At 37.5% G+C, this 20,449-nt stretch overlaps 1 protein-coding gene across 5 annotated transcripts in view; it reads left to right on the top strand.

Moving 5' to 3' along the window:
* Macrod2 (mono-ADP ribosylhydrolase 2) overlaps nucleotides 1-19,638 on the top strand; it is a 1,986,218-nt gene extending 1,966,580 nt beyond the window's left edge. For all 5 annotated transcript variants that reach the window (XM_071608715.1, XM_071608716.1, XM_071608713.1 and 2 more), the window contains 2 exons: nucleotides 7,961-8,028; nucleotides 19,530-19,638. In XM_071608715.1, coding sequence (XP_071464816.1) covers nucleotides 7,961-8,028 — 68 coding nt within the window. In that variant the 3' untranslated portion in view covers nucleotides 19,530-19,638. The remainder of the gene's footprint in view (nucleotides 1-7,960; nucleotides 8,029-19,529) is intronic.
* The last annotated feature ends 811 nt before the right edge of the window (nucleotides 19,639-20,449 follow it).

The raw sequence follows: 20,449 nt of genomic DNA, 5'->3' as shown, positions 1-20,449 counted from the left end.
CTCTCTGTTCTATGAATCAACATATTCAATGAGAACAAAGTAAATTTCAAAAGCCATATATTACTAGAAAATAATAAAAAATAATGGCAGCCCTTTTTTCTTTTTACCACTAACTGTTTTAAACAGCACATGACTTGGTTTAAACATACCTTGCAATACTGAGGCCACCAGTGGGTAAAGCCACGGCTGGACCTGGTCCTTCATGGAAACATCACTCACTTCTATAAAAGGTGCTTGCTTTGTAGTTACCCAGGCCTCACTTGGCATCCAGATGAGCCCTTGAGCTTATCCAGATGAGCTCTTGGACCATCCCTGTTAAACTCACTATATCACAACAGATTCCTTTGCCACAAACACAGTGACTCTTTAAGGGCACCTTAAAAATTTACAAAAACCATCCTTTATTTGCATGTAATTTTGAAGGCATCTGTGTTGATCCGTATTTTGTCACTGCGACAAACACCTGAGATGAGCAACCTCGAGGAGGAGAGATTTATTTTGGTCATGGTTTCAGAGGTTTTAGTCCTTGGCTGGCTGGTTCCATTGCTTTGGGCCCGAGGTGAGGAAGAGCATCCTGGCAGAAACGCATCATGAAGGAATGCTGTTCAGCTCATGGCAGCTGGAAAACAAAGTGAAAGGAAGAGATCTGTACAAAATATAGTCCCTAAGGGGCAGGCCCCTAATAGCCTACTTCCTCCAACAGTGCCCCATCTCCCTGTAGTTTCCGCCACCTCCCAGTAGTCCATTCAGCTATGGATGGATTACTCCACTGATGAGAATAACCTTCATGATTCAATCGCTTTCCAAAAAGTTCACCTCTAAACTTTGCTATGTTGGGGACCAATGCATGTGTCACTGGGTGGACACTTCATATCCAAACCACAATCACATCTAAAGATTCTGAGCCCAGATACACCCCTACAGCCCACCATTCCACTCTCAACTCCTCTGAGATAACTTTTTTAGATTCCACATGAGTGAGATCATGTGGAACTTGTCTTTCTGTTCCTGGCTTATTTCACTTTAATGTAATGGTCTCCATTTTATACACGGTGTCACAAATGACAGGGTTTCATTCTTTTTTATGGCTGAGTAGTATCCTGTTGTGTACACATATTGCATTTTCATCCGATGATGGACACTTCTATTTCTTAGCTATTGTAAATAGTGTTGTAATGAACATGAAAGTACAGAGGTCTCTTTTTAAAAAATTTTTTTGGTCATTATAGATGGACAGAATGCCTTTGTTTATTTTTATGTGGTGCTGAGGATTGAATCCAGTGCCTCATATCAGCTAGGCAAACACTCTGTCACTAAGCTATAGCCCCAGCCCAAAGATGTCTCTTTAACATACAAATTTCATTTCCTTTGAATATATACCCAGTAGTGGGATTGCTGGATTATCTGGAAGTTCTATCTTAAAATGTTTTAGGAACTTCCATACTGGTTTTAATAATGGCTATACTAATTTATATTCCTACCAACATTGTGCAGGGGTTTCCTCTTCTCCACATCCTCTCCAGAATTTGTTATCCTTTAGATAACATCTATTCTTACTAGGGTGAGGTTAGGGTTAGGGTTTTTATTTGCATTTTCCTGATTATTAACGATATTGAACATTTTTCATATATCTGATGGCCATGTGTGTCTTCTTTTGAGAAATGTCCATTTATACCTAGTTCCCATTTCTCATCAGTTTTGTTTTGCTGTTGAGTTTCTGGAGTTCCTTCTATATTATAGATATCAATCCTTTGTCAGATCTATACTTTGTAAATATTTTTGCCTATCTGGAGGCTGTCTCTACACTGTTACATTTTCAAATGATTTGTGTAGCTAGTAATAGGTATGATTTTCTTCTTCTGCATGTGGATATCCAGTTTCCCCAGCACCATTTATTAAAAAGACGATCCTTTTGTGCAATGCATTTCTTAGCACATTTATCAAAAATCAGTTGTCTGTGGGTATGTGGATACCTTACTTCTGGGCTCTCTAGTCTATTTCATTGTTCTGCAAGTCTGTTTTTATGCCCAAACCACGCTATTTTGATTTACAACTGTGTTGTGGTGTGTTTTTAAATAGGGTAGTATAGTACCTTCTACTTCGTTCCTTTTGCTCAGGATAGATTTAGTTATTTGGGGACTTTAGTGTCTCCATATAATTGTTTATCATTCTGTGAAGAACATCGTTGATATTTTGACAAGTGATTAAATTGAATCTTAAAACCACTTGGGTTAGTATGGACATTTTAACAATATTGTTTCTTCTAACCCATGAATACAGAATGTCTTTCTACTTTTTGGTATCCTCTTCAATTACTTTCATCAATATTTTTAGATTTTTTTTCATTGTATATATCTTTCACCTATTTGGTTAAATTTGTTCCTAGGTATTTTATTTCTATAGCTATTATAAATGGGATTGCTTTCTATCTCAGATTATTTGCTGCTGGTGAACAGCAATACTACTAATTTTTATATGTTGATTTTTATATCCTGAAACGTTGCTTAGTTACTTCTAGCAGCTTTGGGGTATGTGTTTGGAGTTTTATGTTTTATTTAATCATGTCATCTGCAAACAGTGACAATTTCATGGCTTTTCCAATTTGGATACCCTTCATTTCTTCCTCTTGCTTGACTGCTCTGGCTTCCAGAATTATGTTGAATGAAAGTGATGGAAGTGAATATTCTCGTCTTGTTCCAGATTTTACATAGAAAGCTTTCAGCATTTCCCCATTCAAGATAATGTTAGCCATTGGCTTAATATAAATGGTCATTATTTTGTTGAGGTATATTCCTTGCCTATATAATTTGTTCAGCATTTTTAGAACAAAAAAATTTTGAATTTTATCCAATGTCTTTCCTGCATCTATTGAAATTATACTTTTTGTACTTCTTTTGACATGGTGTATTACATTTTTTGATATGCACATATTTGACCTCTTTCCCTCTCAATCCCACTTGATGGGGGTGAAAAATCTCTTTAATGTGCTACTGCTTTCGGTTTGCTAGATTTTGTTGAGGATTTAACATCTATGTTTTTCAAGGATATTAACCTGTGGGGGTTTTTTCCTTCCTCTTTTATTATTGTTGTTGTATCTTCATCTGTTTTGGCATTAGGGTAATGCTGGTCTCATAGAATGTGTTTAAAAGAATTACTTCCTAACTTAAAGAGAAATGGTATTAGTTCTTCTTTAAATGTTTTGTAGAATTGAGTAGTGAAGCCATCTGGTCCTGGCTTTTCTGGATAGGAGCCCTGGTTTTTTTTTTGTTGTTTTTTTGTTTTGTTTTGTTTTGTTTTTTTAATTAGTGATTCAATCTTTACTTATTATTGGTTCTGTCACATTTTTCCATGATCAAATTTGGCATATATTTCATCATTTTAATGCTCTTTTTTATTTTTCTGGTATTACGTATAATGTCTACCTATAAAGTCTTGAGTTTATGAGTCTTTTTCTTTTCTTAGTCTAGCTGATAATTTGTCTGTTTTGTTGCTCTTCAAAGAATCACCTCTTGAGTTTGGTCTCCATTTATTTCTACTCTGATCATTATTTCTTTCTACTAATATTGAGTTTGTTTCACTTATCTTGAGGGATGAGAAAATAAGAACAAATGGTTATTTGAGAAATTTCTACTTTTTTTGACACCATTGACTGATCTAATGTTTCCTCTTAGTACTGTTTTTGCTGAGTCCCACAGGTTTGGGTATTTTGTGTCTCCATTTTCTTTTAAGAAATTTAAAAATTTCCTTCCTGATTTCCTTGATCCACTGGTTGAAAGTTATTTGATTTCCATGTATTATTTTTTTTTAATTTCAGTCACTCAATATGATGAGAACTTGTTTTGTGGCCTATCATATCTGTCTTGGAGAATGTTCCATGTGCTGTTGAGAAAAAAACATATATTTGGCAGCCCTTGGACAGAATGTTCTGTAGATGTCTGTTAGGGCCGTTTGTCCTAGGGTGTGATTTAACTGTTGATTTTCAGTCTAGATGATCTGTCCAACACTGGAAGGGGTGTTAAGAGCACCCACATATTATTACGTAATACAATGACGTATATAAGGAAAATGTAATATTGAATTTTGAACAAATTTTCTACTCTTTTGGCATTCTCAAGTCTTTCTTGAACCCCCAGTATTTGCTCTTTCAATAACCCTTTTTTTCTCCTCCCACTGTATTTTCAAATAGCCTGTCTTCAAACTTTCTTCTATCCTATTTTTAATTTTTATAGTTCATGAATTTTTTAAAAAGTGCTTACATCTCTTTAAACTGTTGGAGTAGTGAGATGTTCTCTTCAAGTCCATCGAGTTTCCTTAAAACAGCTGTTTTAACTTCTAAGAGATCTCCCATACTGCTTACTACCTGGTTTGTTTCTGACACCTTATTTTGAGTATTAAGTGAGGTCTTTCCTGAAAAGTTCTTGATTCTTGTTGGCATGAGACATCATCTAGGCATTAAAGGATTGGGTATTTATTATGTTCTTCCTAATCTCAGTTTGTGCTCATATCTTCTCAAGTTCTGATCAGGATGGTTTGTTTCTATCAGATATTTTTCTGAGCCTGTAGTTGCCAGCTCACCCAGTTTCAGATTTGATGGGAGTTTTCTATTCATGTGTTGTCACTGTTTCAGGACTAGAGAGTAATCCAAGCCCAGGTTTGCCCCAAATACACTGTTGGTATACTTTAAAGAAACAAACTAGAATATCTAGAAAGAGTGATGTATCCTCACAAGGCTTTACCAGCCAAAGTAATCTCAGATGCCTTCTTCATAGTTGCCAACCTGTGGTGGGGCACTACATGATTCAGCCCAACTCTGGGAAGTATCACCATGGATGGACCAGCCCCCAGCCCCTCTAGCACACCTGTGGCCACCAAGCTGTGTCATACCCTGAGGATATAGTCTGCCAAGACCAGCATAACACTGGGGGAGGTTCAAGGCCCACACTATGTGCTGCCTATCACATAGTGACCCAAGATTGTGTAAATAGAAGTCTGATAGACTGGAGCTATATGTCTTCCCTTGGCACTAGAGCTATTTCAGAGGCTGGGTATACTGGCACACTTGTAGATTTCACCACCACAGTCCAGCACTAAGTCCCAGGGCAACATCTTATCCTTACTAACTGGTACCACCCCAGAAAATGCCATTTTGCATCTCCCTTTGCTGTGCAAGGCTGCATAGCAATGGTGAATTCAGTGCTTTGGCTACCTGGCTGATGCTAAGCTGAGCTGTGCTTGATTCTGTTTCAAGGACATGCAGAGTCTCAGGTACATTAGGGTAGGGTCCACATCACACCTGGCAGTAATGCAGTTCAAAATGAGCCCATCCTTTTGAAGTGTAGGTCTCTACCTGGTGCCATGGAAGTATGAGAGCTCTGTAAGCACTGGCTTGGTCATAGCTGTATTGCCCAAGATTGGGGGATGGATGGTAGGGACAGTCTCTTGGTTACCAATGCAGGTGCTAAATCTGGGTTGCACCTGAGTCTCCCACCTTCAAGGACCTGGGGAGTCTAATAGGGAGTCCTTTACCTATCCCAGCATTGTGCTGGCCTTGACAGGTTATATGCTCAGGGTGTGACAAAATGCTTAGGTTTGAGGGAGGGTACCACAGGCAACTCTTCTTGCCTTTTTCATTGTATTTAAGTAAAAGCAGCCACTGTGGTCTCATCTCTCATCTGATTTCCTTAGTTCCTGTGAAGGCAGTTTAGTGTTTGAATGAATATCCATCCTGAAGTATTTTACTCAGTTACCATCTTGCTTTGAGGTGTTTTGTTTTATTTTTAAGCTAAAGAAAAGTAAATTACTTTGTCATTCAGCCACCACTGGCTGAATTTTTCCCAAAGTAGTTTTAAATAAAATTTCTTATTGCAGGTGTCTCCCACATAGTCCTACCTTAATTATAACCTCTTCTATACAAACTGATATCTTTTACTTATTTGAGCATGAAATGCTTTTTTATAGTGTTGTGGTTTAAAGTATCCCCCAAAACATTCCCATGTTAGGAATATGATATCCAATGTAGCCATGTTCCAAAGTGAAAAGATTATAACCTCATTATAATTAAATGGATTAAGCCATTTAATGGATTAATAACTTGGATGGTCTGAGTGGGTGGTCATTATAGGCAGTAGAGTGTGGCTGGAGGAAGTAGGTCACTGGGGGTGTACCGTGGAGACTATATTTTGATCCTGGCTCCTTGTGCATGCTCTGCTTCCTGCCTCCCTTGAGTGGAGCAGCTGTCCTCTGTCATGCCTTACCTTGGGCCCAGAGCAATGGAGTTGGCCAACCATGCATGAGCCTAAAATAAACATTTCCTCCTCAAACTCATTCCTGTTAGCTTTTCATTGTTGTCACCAAAATACCTACATGCATAGTAACATTAAAAGTGTCCACTGGGAGAGAGAACAGCAAACAAATGCTCCCTTTTATTTTTATCCTGTACTTTGCCACACTGTGGTGGGTAGACTTCCAGTGACCTTGTCTACCAGGCTGAACAGTGCAGGAATGATTTTCTTTACACCGACAAAGTTGCCACACCTGATCAGTTTACACGTGGAAATAAGCTTACACATTGTTAGAAACCCAGGACAGTTTGCAGATGATAACTTGGGAGAGTTGAATGAGAGACCCTAGATGTTCTTTCAAGCATCTTTGGAGTGTGAAGCCGGCATCTGACATTATTTTATTCAAGCTTTCATGTAGGAGAAAAAGATTTATGTTGTTGATTTTGTACAAATAAATCACCACCTAAATGAGAAACAAATGGAATTTACTTATTCAGAGATTATTATAGTGAGGGTGTCAGTCATTATCACTTGTGTTTGGAGGTAGTTGGTATGGGGAATCTGGAAACTGTTACCTAAAGTGGGGCATCTTAGGTTTTTAATTCAGAGGTCTTTCCCTGGTTGGTTCCAAGTTGAAAGCAGGTACAGAAAATATGGAAGCTGATGATCACTGACCAAGTCCAGTGCATTCTGAGCCAATTACCAGAGATTGTGGTTTGGTTGCCCAGATGGGTTGCTATTGAGGTTTTAAGTAGAGTTCTACTGCTAGATTATCTGGCCACTGTCCAGTCTCAGCTTACAGAATGTGCTTGGATGCTGTAACAATATCAATCTCATTAAACCTGCTGACCCTTGGAAAGTTTGAGTGACTGCTTTTAGCTACAGGAGAAAGGCAATAATTACACACTCTATTTTTATGCAAATGCTTACATAGAATACACAGTCAAATGAAAGCATACTTTTCCAGAGCTGTGTGATCTGGTTAGATTTTTTTTTTTCCATAGTGTTTGCTGCTGCATCCATTGGCAAGCTTGCAGGGTCTGTTTTGAATTCTGAAATTGAAAATGTGGCAAACCAAACAGGTCTATTGACAGTGACATTTTGAAGGGAACTGCTTAATTTTCTGCATCTTAGTGATCTGTTTTGCTTTGTTTTCTCTTTATTTTCTTAGATATCTATTAAGGCCTTTGAATTTATTTCTATAAGGATGGTAATATATACCCAAATTGTCAAACCAAAATCTAGTATGAAATGATAGCTCAGCTTCTACAGTTTAGTGAAGAACTATAGTGAATGCCCTTCCCTGTCCATGAAAATATACAAGGATGGATTCAAACACTCGAATAAATAGAAACAAACTGAAAAAATGTATAAGACAAAAAAAAAATCAGTAATGTTATACTAGCTTTCTGTTGCCATGACAAAATACTTGAGAGAATAAACTCACAGGTTTATTTTGGCAAATGGTTTCAGTCTGAGGTTTGCTGGTTCCATTGCTTTGTGCCTAAGATAAGGTAAAATGGTAACCAGGAAGCTGAGCAAGTGTCCGGGGAAAAAACATGCCCCCAATGACTTGCTTCTTCTAACTAGGCCCTACCACTAGATCCAAACCATAACTGTGTTTAAGAGATTTGAGCTTAATAAATATTTGACTTTTTTGTTTTCCTTTCTGGTTACAGTTGAAATGAACAGTCAGGTTGACAATGTAAATGACCCAACAGAGAGTCAGCAAGAAGATTACCAATAGGTAAGATGCCCCTGTGGTGGGATTTTTCAATTCGTTAACCAGGCAAAAGGAATTGTTTGCCAATGACATATGGATTTCCCTCAGTTTTGCAAAGTCCCCTCACTTGACTTGGACTAAACTTTTAAAATATTTAAATTCCACTGTGTAAGGTGAATAAAAACTTATTATAATTCCCTAGAAACTTGCCATCTTTAGGGGAAAAGATAATTCACAGCATACTTAAAATCATGAAAAAAAATCTTATTTTTTGACAAAATGAGAAAAACATTTTCTTTCATCTTATCCCCTGGCCTCCTTGGAGTAATCAAATTATTTCAGCAATCCTAAGCTGTTTCCAAAGCATTGCTTTTTTAGAAGCTGTCTGCTAAGTTGTTTGGTATCTTTTTTGTTGTTGTTTTAGTTGTCAATGGATCTTTCTTTATTTATGTTCAGTGCAGAGAATCGAACCCTGTGCTTCACACATGCCAGGCAAGCGCTCTACCACTGAGCTACCACCCCAGCCCAATGTCTTTGCCCTGCGGAATGTATAAAGACCTAGGAGTTTGTGTGGGCAGAAGCAAGCCTGCTGTAGGTCCTGGCTACCTGGGGACACAGGCGTGCACTCAAAGGCTTGTCCGGTTGAATAGACCTAAGGGAACTCTCCAGGGAAACAAGAAGTCTAGACAAAACCAAGTTGAAGTGTTTTTGCAGACAAACATTCTAAGTCTCAACAGACACTGAGGTATATCTAGAATGATGAATGATCTATTACCCTTTTCCACATCTTGAGAGGGCTGTTGAGGAGAATTAAAATAAAGCAGTCTCACTCTGTAACTTCTCCAATTCCTAGCTTAAAATATTTAACTATTTGAATTATGGGTCATTGAGACACAAATCTTGTTGATACAGCCTGCTATACTCTCCCACACTGCACCAGACTTACGCTCCAGTATCATGGTAGAATACATAAAATTCAAGAATTATCTGTCCTCCCCAGAACTGTCTTGAATTTCAAACAAAATTAAATATAAAGGCATTGGTATGATGCATGAGTAACACAGGACTACTAAAAATACACAAACATGTTCTATTAACATTTCTTGTCTAGTTCATGTATTTTAAATATCCCGTTAAACTACAGAAATAATACAGCTGAGAAGTCTCCATTAAAAACTAATGAAAGTGAGACTAAATCTGAGCAATTTACATGCACACTTCTCAGTGCTTCTTGACCTTTCACCCTTTTGTTGCCAACTAACAACTTATAAGGGATAAATCTAGATCTTATAATGTTCCTATGTGATCAATATCCAGATAAAGTACCAGGATATATCTATTTTCCTTAATGTGAAAATGATATTTTCCTTTATCATAAACATGAACCCATGCACTAACCCAAATGAATAAGTTGTCAAAACAAAGTCTTAAATGAGTTTAAGGATGTTGAAATCCAGGAAATAGAAGAGACTTACATAAAGGTCACTTGGGTGATGAACAGAAGTTTAAATACTCTCTATTCAAAATTCTTTCATACTGTATTACCCCCTAGTGACTTTCTGAACATAGTTGTCATAGTGGTAGGATTTTTTTCCCTTACCTTTTCTTCATGACTTCATGTATTGTCTACAGTAAGCATGATTTTGCTTCTATATATGCAGACACATAGCTCAACAGCATTGTTTGTTTGTTTGTTTGTTTTTAAGATTCATAGGCCACCAGAGAAGATGTTGGTTCCTGATAGAGATGACTAACCTAAGACCTCCAATTCCTAGCTTTAAAAGTTGCTGTTTTACCTTCTTTCATATGCTGAGTCACTGTTGTAACACTGGTTTTCTGAGCTCAGTGCTTGCTTCCACTTTGCCAGTATCAGATAAAGTTTTTAATCCCAATTGTCTAGTAAAGTTGATTCTGGATCTGGGGTTTCTGCAGAGTCAATGAACCACAGATCAAAAATATTCTTTAAAAAATAATATCTGAAAAAATGACTTAATAAGGGAATTCTTTTAAAAGACTAATAAATTAATTTTGTTATTCTAAAATAATAATAATAATAAGATCTGTACTTAACATGTAGACTCCTTTTGTCATTATTCCCTAAACAGGGCAGTGTAATAGTTATTCACATAGTTTCTACTGCATTAGCTATCAAAAAAATCTAGAGATGATTTAAAATATACAAGACAAATGTACATTTAGAGACTGTACCATTTTATTTGAGGGACTTTGAATATCCACAGATTTGGGTATCCTTAAGGGTATCCACAACCAATCCATCCTGGATACTGAGGGACCACTGTACAAATAAATGTCTTTTTCACTCCCTCCACAACTCTTTTCAGCTTGGTACACTTTGTACTATCTATGCCCTTTTGGTCACAATCTAGGAGAAGGAAAAAAAATGCCCTTATCTTAAGAGTAGATATTGTTTACTTGGATCAAACATCTGTTAATGTATTTAGAACATGCATTTTATTCTATTGTTCCCAAGAATGCAGTTTGGGACCTTGCACATGGTTGTCACACATTGAGCCTTACCAGATTTAACTTTATTTGCACTGAAACTATTGGAAACCAGGGACTGCAGATATAAAATTTACAATCACAGCACCAACTGTTAAAGGATATGGAGCAACTGGAACTCTCCTACATGGCTAATGGAAATGTAAAATGATGCAATCCTGTGTTAGCTTTCCAAAGCTATGACAGAACATCTGAGAAAATCAGCTCAAAAGAACAAAGGTTAGTTTGCCTTACAGTTTCTGTCCATGGTCAACTGGATCCACTACTTTTGGACCTGTACAGAGGCAGAATATCATTATTGGCCTCAAGAGTGTGGTAGTAAAGCTGCTCACCTTGTGGTATCTCAGAAGCAATAGTAGAGAAAGGTGCCAGGCTCCCAATATCCTTCAAAGGTACATCCCCAGTGATCTAACTTCCATCAATTAGAACCTTCCCTACAAGTTTCACCAGCTCCCAACAGCACCATTGGCTGGAGACCAAGCCTTTAAAACAGACTTTAGTGGACATTTAAGATCCAGGACAGGGGCTGGGGTTGTGGCTCAGTGGTAGAGCACTCGCCTAGCACATGCAGGGTGGTGGGTTCAATCCTCAGCACCACATAAAAATAAAATAAGGGTATTGTGTCCAACTACAACTAAAAAAAACCCCCTCAGAATATTAAAAAAAAAAAGATCTAGGACATAACATTATGTTCCCAGCCCCTAAAATTTGACTGTTCCAACACTGCTCAAAAAGTCCAAGTCCAAATTCTCCTCTGAGACTCAGGGAAAACTCTCAGCTCTGAACCTCTGTAAATGTCAAAAGAACAATTGTAAGATGCAGTGGCACAAGGTAAACATTCCAAGATATAGGGACACAGAAATAATAAGGACCAAAACAAAACCCAGCAATGCCAACGTAAAATCTTGCTGGTGAAATGTGAACCCCCACAGATTTGGGTTGACATGCTGGCTGTAGCCTCTTTCTTTCTTTTTCTTTTCTTTTTTTTTTAATATATTTTTAAGTTATAGATGGACACGATACCTTTTATTTTATTTATTTTTATGTGGTGCTGAGGATCAAACCCTGTGCCTCACACATGCTAGGCAAGTGTTCTACCACTGAGCCACAGGCCCAGCCCCAGTAGCCTCTTTCTTAAACTGGCTTGGCTCCCTGCCTGCAGCTTCCCTCAAGATGTTTTATGTTCTGAGATCTCCACAGTGGCTTCACCTCCACACATTACCCATCAGGGACTGCTCACAGGGATTCCAATCTTTCCACACTCCAGTCTTCAAAGGTTTTCCTTTGAAATCTCAGTGGGAGTCACCATAACCCTATAACTTTCACATTCTGTATGCCTATAAAATCATCACTCTATATATGGTGCCAAGGTCGGCCACCTGCATGAGCTGAACTAGGACCCTCATGAACCACAGATGCAGTGGCATCTGAGTGCCTTGATGGCTGAACACAGGGAAGTGAATCCTGGGTAAATAATTCCCTAGGCAGCCCTGTGCAAGCAGGACGCCCTTCTCAAATGAAAGGTTTATACTTGTACACTTTTGAGCATGCCATAGGTGGGGTGTTACTCACTCCTGAGATGCCCCCAAGAAAGCTTTCCTATTGTTTCAGTGCAAGAACATGACTTTTTTTGTTTTTTAATTGTGCTAATCTCTTTGAAGTTTCCAAGGAAGGTACTCTTTTTAAACAGACTCCTTTTCTGGCCAAACACCAAGTATTTTAAATCTTTACCCTCTGCTTGTTATTCCTGATTATCATGCAAACATGGATAAAAGAAGCCAGCAATACCCAGGCTTGAATGCTGTGCTATTTTGAAATCTCCTCTACCCGATAAATCAGTCCATCTCATTTAAACTAAGCTTCAAAGTCTCAGGGCATGGATAAAATGCAGACAACTTGTTTGCCAGAGTACTGCAGAAGTAGCCTCTCAAACTCCTTCTGACATGAACAGATCAACACAGCCTTTACTGTCCACATTTCTATCAGCATTCTGGCCTTCTGGGCCGCTACCAGAATTGCCTATTAAAGCTCCATTTACAGAATTCTAGGCTTTCTCTAATCTTCATCTCCAAATTTTTCCAAATTCCTTCTGCAAACCAATTCCAAAGGTTTCTGAACCACATTGTCTGGTATGGTCATGGCACTGACACCCCCTTGTTGGTACCAGTCAGCTTTCCGTCCCTGTGATAAAACACCTGAGAAAATCAATTCAAAGAAATTTTGGGATTTTTCAGTCCATGGGTGGCTAGATTCATTGTTTTGCAGGTTGCAGAGACAGAAAATATCACGGTGAGGAATACTTGGTGAAGCAAAACTGCTTATCATGTAGTGACTGGAAAGCATATGATGGAAAAAAGCAGGTCTGGTCCCTATATCACCTGCAAGGGTGCACCCCAAATGACATTTTTTCTACTAGGCTCCAACTCTTAAAGGTTTCAACGCTGCCAATAGCACCATCATCAGCTGGGGACCAAGCCTTGAACACAGGAGACTTCTGGGGGACACTTAAGATTCAAACCATAATAAAGCACTTCAGGAAACTGATGATTTCTTACAATATCATATACATTAGATATGTATTAGATAAGGTAGATTCTTATGACCAAAAAAAAAATTTATTTGAAATATTTGAAGCAAATAACATATCAATAAAAGGCTTCAACAAAAATATTCTTTAGTAGAGAATTTCAAGATGACTTGAATGTGGTACCCAGCACTCATCTCCTTCTCCACAAAGAAACATAAAAGTTACAAGGATACAGCTGCATTTTGAGGTGAATGGCTATGGAAGAACACCTAAAATCAGCGACAGAGACTAGCACCTTGTAAGATTCAGAGACCTGTGATACCAGCATAAGAAGAGGAACAAAAGGCCCTGGTATGTTTTCTGCCCTAGGTCTGCAGGCAGAGAGTTCTCCCTCTGCAGGGCTAAGCTTGAAAGAGTATCAGAAAACTATTAGCAGAGATGCTAGCAATCCTACCTATTGGAAAGTTTCACAATCCTTACAGCTTACTTAGATAAGTAACCTAGAATCTGTACAGCCTTTTTTTATTTTGGAAAAGGATTGTACATCATCTCCCAGCACTCAGGATATAACCAGGAGCTACTGTCAAAGTGCAAGAGAAAAAAATTAAAATCTTCAAGAGAGAAGTGCCAAATAACATTTAAGAGTCCCCAATAGATTAACAGCAGATTTCTCAGGACAAATGCTATAAGTCAGCCAGGAATGGAATGATGTAATCCAAGTCCTGATAGAAAATAACTACCAACCAATATTGTGGTGGGTAGCAAGGTTATCTTTCAGAAATGAAGGCAAAACAAAGACCTTCCAAGACAGACAAAAACGGAGGGAATTCATAACCACTAGACCTTACAAAAGATATGTACATGTGTACAATATTCAGAATTGAAATAACTGGGATCATGAGAACTTGTGAAAATATAAAGAGTAGATACACACACAAAAATAAAAGATAATCAAACATTGTCAATATACTAAACCACAAAGTTAAGAGGAAGAATAAAAAATATCTAAAGCCAATGGTAGAAAATCAGCAAAATGACAAACATAAGTCTACACCTATTAATTATGCCCGTGAATATAAATAGACTAAATTCTTCAATAAAATGATGTAGGCCATTTGAAAGGATTACAGAAAATAACATGTTGTCTACAAAAAACTTAGTTCATCTGTAAAACACAAAGTGGAAAAATGTAAATTGATATTCCAAACAATCTGAATCCTAAAGCAAGCAGAAATAACTATACTTATATCTGACAAAATAGATTAAGACAAAAACTAAGAAGAGACAAAGAAGGGCACTAAATGATGATCAAGGGATCAATTCATCCAGAAGATACAAGTGTTAGCTGAGCGTGGTGGCACAGGCCTGTAATCCAAGCAGCTTGGGAGGCTGAGGCAGGAGGATTGCAAGTTCAAAACTAGCCTCAGCAAAAGTGAGGGGCTAAGCAACTAAGTGAGACCCTGTCTCTAAATAAAATATAAAATAGGGCTGGGGACGGGGCTCAGTGATTGAGTGTCCCTGAGTTCAATTCCTGGTACCTCTCCCTGTCCAAAAAAAGAAAAAGAAAAACAAACAAACAAAAACAGAAGATACAAGTGTTAATATGAATGCACCTAATGTCACATCAATTTTTTTAAAACAAACGCTGATAGTTTTAGAGATAGGGTGCAATACAATAATAGGGGGGATTTCAATACCCATGCTCCTAAATGTAAAGATCATCTAGAGAAAAATATCAACAAAGAAATATCAGAGTTAAGCTATACCATAGTCCAGAGGGACTTACCAGATATTTACAGAAACTTCTATCAAATAGCAGGAGAATGCAGTCTTTTCAATAGTGTATGGAATTTTCCGCAGAATAGACCATTTATTAGACCACAAAATTCATAAGAATTGAAATCATATCACGAATCTTTCCTAACCCCAATGGAACAAAACTAGAAGCAAACAAGAGATTCTACAAATACATTGGGACTGAACAACACACTTTCGAATAAACAGTGGGTCATTGAGAAAGAGAGAAGGGAACTTTAAAAATGTTATGAAATCAAAGGAAACACAACTGTGCTAAAACCTGTGGAATGCAACAAAAACAGTACTAAGAGGAAAGTTTATAGCCAGGAATGCCTTCCTTTAAAAAAAAAAAAAAAAAAAAAAAACAAAAACAGTTCAAAGAAACAACCTCATAATGCATCTCAAGGACTTTGAAAGGCAAGAGCAAACAAGCCCAATATTAGTAGAAAGAAAAAAAGATCAAAGTAGAAATAAAGATTTATTTTTTATTTTATTTTTTAGCACCAGGGATTAAACCCAGGGGCACTTAACCACTGAGACACACTCCCGGCTCTTTTTTTTTTTTAGTATTTTATTTAGATATGGAGTCTTGCTGAGTTGTTTAGTGCCTTACTAAGTTGCTGAGGCTGGCTTTGAACTCATGATCCTTCTGCCTTAACCTCCCCAGCCACTGGGAGTGCAGGCATGTGCCACTGTGCCTGGCTAGAAATAGAGATTTAGAAGAAAAATGCAATAGATGAAACAGAGTTGGTTTTCTAAAAAGATGAATCAATGAGCATAAAGGCAAGATTAACTGAGAAAAAAGAAGACCCTAATAAATACAGATGAAAAAGAGATATTACCTCTAATACCATAGAAATAAAAAAGATTATTAGGGACTATTTTGAAAAACTATATGCTCAGGGCTGGGGTTGAGCTCAGCAGTAGAGTGCTCACCTGGCACATGTGAGGCGCTGGGTTGGATCCTCAGCACCCCATAAAAATAAATAAAATAAAGATATTAAAAAAACATTGTGTGCTCATAAACTGGAAATACTAAAAGAAAGGGATAGATTTCTGGACACAGATAACCTACCAAAATTGACTCAAGATGATATAAAAAACCTGTACAATAGCAAGCAATGAGAAGAATCAGTAATAGTCTTCCAACAAAGAAAAGCTCAGTACTGAATGACTTCTCTTCTGAATTTTACCACTTTCAAAAAAAGCTAACACCAATGCTTCCCAAACTGTTCCATAAAAATTGAGAGGACCCTTCTAACTTATTCTAAGAGGCCATCATTACCCTGCTACCCAAACCAGACAAGAGCATAAGCACAGAGAAAGATATAAATCAATATCCCTGATGAACACATTAAAAATCCTAAACAAATTCAACAGCATGTCAAAAAGATCATTAACCATGATCAAATTGGTTTTTATCCCAGGAATGCAAGGGTGGTTTAGTTACTCAAAAAATGTGATTCATAGCCAGGAAAGGTGGCACATGCCTATAATACCAGCGGCTCACAAGGCTGAGGCAAGAGGATCATGAGTTCAAAGCCAGCCTCAGCAAGAGCGAGGTGCTAAGCAACTCAGTGAGACCATGTCTCTAAATAAAATACAAAATAGGGCTGGGAATGTGGCTCAGCGGTCAAGTGCCCCTAAGTTCAACCCTGATACTGCCCCCCAAAATATGTAATTCACTATATCAATAGAATGAGGATAAATATAATTATCTCAATAGATGATGAAAAAGTGTTTGATATAATTCATGTCCCTTCATGATGAAAGTCCTAGACAACTTAGTTTATAAGTTTTGTACCTCAATGAAATAAAGCCCATATACTGCAAATCCATAGTCAACATCATGCTAAACTAGGAAAAGTGGAAAACATTTCCTCTAAGATCAGTAACAAGACCAGGGTGTCCACTCTCACTGCCCTTATCCAATAAAGTATTAGGAGTTTTAACCAGAGCAGTAAGGCAAGAGAAAGAAATACAAGCCAGCTAGGAAAGGAGGAAATCAAGTTATTCATATTTGGAGATATGATTCTATATAGGGGAAATACTAGACTCCACCTAAAGATTATTAGAATTGATAATTCAATAAAGTAGCAAGATACAAAATCAATATAAATCAATAACTTTTTTATATAGCCATAACAAATTTCCTGAAAAAGAAATCATGAAAGCAATCATAACACGATAAAATAAAAAGCCTAGGAATTAACCAAGGAAGTGAAAGACTTCTACCATGAAAACTACAAAACACCTGTGAAAGATATTGAAGACACAAGAAAATGGAAATACCTTCATGTTCATGTGACCTACAGCAATCTACTAATTTACTAACTCAATGCAATCCCCATCAAAATAACAATAACTGCTTCACAGAAATATACAGAAAAATCAAAAATTCATATGTGAGCACCAGATGTCCCTGAATAGCCAAAACAATCTAAATTGAAAAGAACCAAGCTGGATGCATCACAGTACTGGATTTCAAGACATACTACAGAACTACAGTCATCAAAACTCCATAATACTGGAGTGAAAATAGACATACAGACCAATGGAATGGAACAGATCCCAGAAATAAATCCACACACCCACAGATAACTGACTCTTGGCAAAAGGTGCCCAAAACATACAAAGGAAAAAGGACAAGCTGGGGCAACTGGATATCCTCATGCAGACGACTGAAATTTGACCCCTACCTTTCACCCTGTACAAAAATCAACTCAATGTGGATCAAAAACGTAAATAGTTTCAAGACCTGAAACTACTAGAAGAAAACAGAGACACCTCAAGACATTGGTGCAGGCAATGATTTCCTGGATAGGACCTCAAATTACAGAAAGCAAAATTTGGCAAATGGGATCACATCAAACTGAAAAGCTTCACAGCAAAGGAAACAATCAACAGAATGAAGAGACAACCTACAAAGAGGGAAAAATTATTTGCTTACTTATTATTCATGTGACAGAAAGTTAGTAATATTCAGAATAAAAAGAAACAGTAATAAAAAACTAGTAATCTAATTTTAAAAATTGGCAAATGATCTGAATAGACACTTCTTATTAGAAGAAATATGAATGAGCATTTTATGAGAAAATGCTCAATATCATTAGTTATGAAGACTATAAACCCAGTTAGAATGCCTATTATCAAAACAACAACAGATGCTGGCAAGCATGTGGAGAAAAAAGAAACTTTTATACTCTGTTAGTGGGAATATAGATTAGTAGAGCTACTGTATTGTACATTATCAGTTCCTTAATAAAAAACAAAATTAAAAATAGAACTATCATGTGTCCACTAATCCCACTCATATCCATAGGATATAAAATCAGCACACCAAAGAGATTCCTACATGCCCACATTTACTGCAGCACTATTTAGAATAGCAAAGATATGGGATCCGTCTAGTTGCCCATCAACAAATCAATGAATAAATAAAATTTGGTATATATATATATATACACACACACATATACACAACAGAGTATTATTCGGCCATAAAGAAGAATGAAATTGTCAACTGCAGCAAAATGGACAAACTAAAGTGAAATAAGACAAAGACAAATACTGCATGTGGTCTTATATGTAGAAACTAAATGTCAACCTGAAATTAAATATTGCTAGGAAGGGGTATAGGGAGGTGGAAGAAAGTAGTTTCATATGGTCAGTGTGCATGGTATGTATGAATCCCATTAGAATTACAATTAATGAGTCATTAATGTTTTTTTTTTTTTTTAAAGAATACTTGTATTATTCACCAAAGCCCCAAACTGGACACAACCCAAATGTTTCATAGCAGAATAGAAGTTTTAAAAAATGTGATCATTACACATACAATGTAATGTTAGTTAGCATTACAAAAGAAGAGACTGTGGTCAGCAAGCAGCAAAATGAATGATTTTCAAGCTTTCTGCTTAGTGAAAGAGCCAGGCACAGGACAGACACGTGTGTGGTTCCATTTTTAGGAAGTTCTAGATGAACAAAAATTAATCCTTTCATAATAGAAATCAGAAAATTGTTGGTTCTAGCAGGAGTGGCCTTAGGAAAGGGAAATTTTAGTGACAGTTACACTTTTATATCTTGGCAGTGGTGGGTATTAAACTGCAACTTCTTTTCAAAACAGAAGAAACGGTATAATTTTAGATCTGTGCACTTTCCTATAGGTGAATTATATTTCACTTTTAAAAATCTAAAAAAAAATATTTATTCTGCTAGGGCAGAGGATCTTCCCAGAGTTCTCTCATAGGTAAGGAACACAGCAGATACTAAGAAAAATCTCAAATGGTGGCATAAACATCAATGACTTTTGCAAATCAGTATTATATTATTCAGATGTGTGTGAATGGGCCAGAAAAGGGAAGCTATATCAATTCAAGGTTAGGTTTTTCAAAGATTACTTTGAAGAGTTGCATTAATCGTCCCATCAGCTAAAGCAGGTTGTCAATGTGGCGACATTTATTAGCAGTGATTTATATGCTCCTTAAAGGTACTGTGTGCCAGCAATTACAGCTCAGATATCCAGAGCTCTTTGATAGTCAAATAAGATATTTCTAGGCCTGTTTGAGGGGTCAGAGACATGTAAAAGCTGTATTAAATAGATATTCCTTGCTAAGCCTATGAAGACGGAGACGATTTATCTCTAATCTAACAAATGGTTTCTCTTTGTCTTCGGCAGGGGCACAAGATGAAGCAAAGGAACAAAGAAATGAAACTAAATGACAGTCCTCGGAGTTGCAAGGCTTCTCTTGGCCCTGGGGAAGTTTGGGAAGAAGACAGCACATACTGTGGAGGAGGGTGGGGGTGGGGGGAAGGCAAGTCTCATGGAAGGATGGGGGATCCTTTGCTCTAATTTCTCCAGCTACATTTTGTTCTGTTTACCTGCAGAAAAAGAAAAAGAAAAAGAAACATGTTTCCTTAATCTGGTGGGAAGACCCATGTTATCACATCTTTCAGGCACTCTACTTGTCATTTCTGTCTTTCCTCACACGACTTTGCCCCAGGGTCACGGTGGCACATTTTAACATTCCCACGTGTCTCCTGGTCCCTGTCTGCTCTCTTGGTTATTTCACAAAGCTGGTGATACAGTGGTTTCTTCAAAGAAAGAAAAGGAAGATGATTGTTTGGCAAGTTGCAGGCCAAGTTTCAGGAATCACCAAGCCCAACATCAGTATCATCTACAAAGACCAGGAAGACTAGGAAATGAGCAAAACCCTCAGAATTCACTTGGAAAAGGTCTGGACCATGAGTTGAAAATATTTTTTAAGGGATTCCCAAGGTACAGTTTGTTCTGTGTAGTTAATGAGAATGGTGAAAGTAGGATTCAACCCAGGGCAGAGCACATACACATAAACAAGAAAGTTAGTTGCAGGCAACCGTCATAGTTTCTTCCTTCATAGTACTTCGGAGCACACAGGCACTCCTCATCTTTAATACTGACCTCCAGCAGAGCTTACCTGGGTCCTGAGCCTTTGCCATGTACTTCAGCATGGAGCCCACCAATGAGATGTAACTCTTTGCTACACAACTTTAAAGGATGCACTTAGCTAGGCGGTGTTGTGAAAAGCAAAGTGAGTGGCCAATGCATTTAGGACTCTA

Source organism: Marmota flaviventris, chromosome 2 (genome assembly GCF_047511675.1).
Source record: "Marmota flaviventris isolate mMarFla1 chromosome 2, mMarFla1.hap1, whole genome shotgun sequence".
Classification (NCBI taxonomy): Eukaryota; Metazoa; Chordata; class Mammalia; order Rodentia; family Sciuridae; genus Marmota; species Marmota flaviventris.
This window is presented reverse-complemented; position numbering and strand designations above follow the sequence as displayed.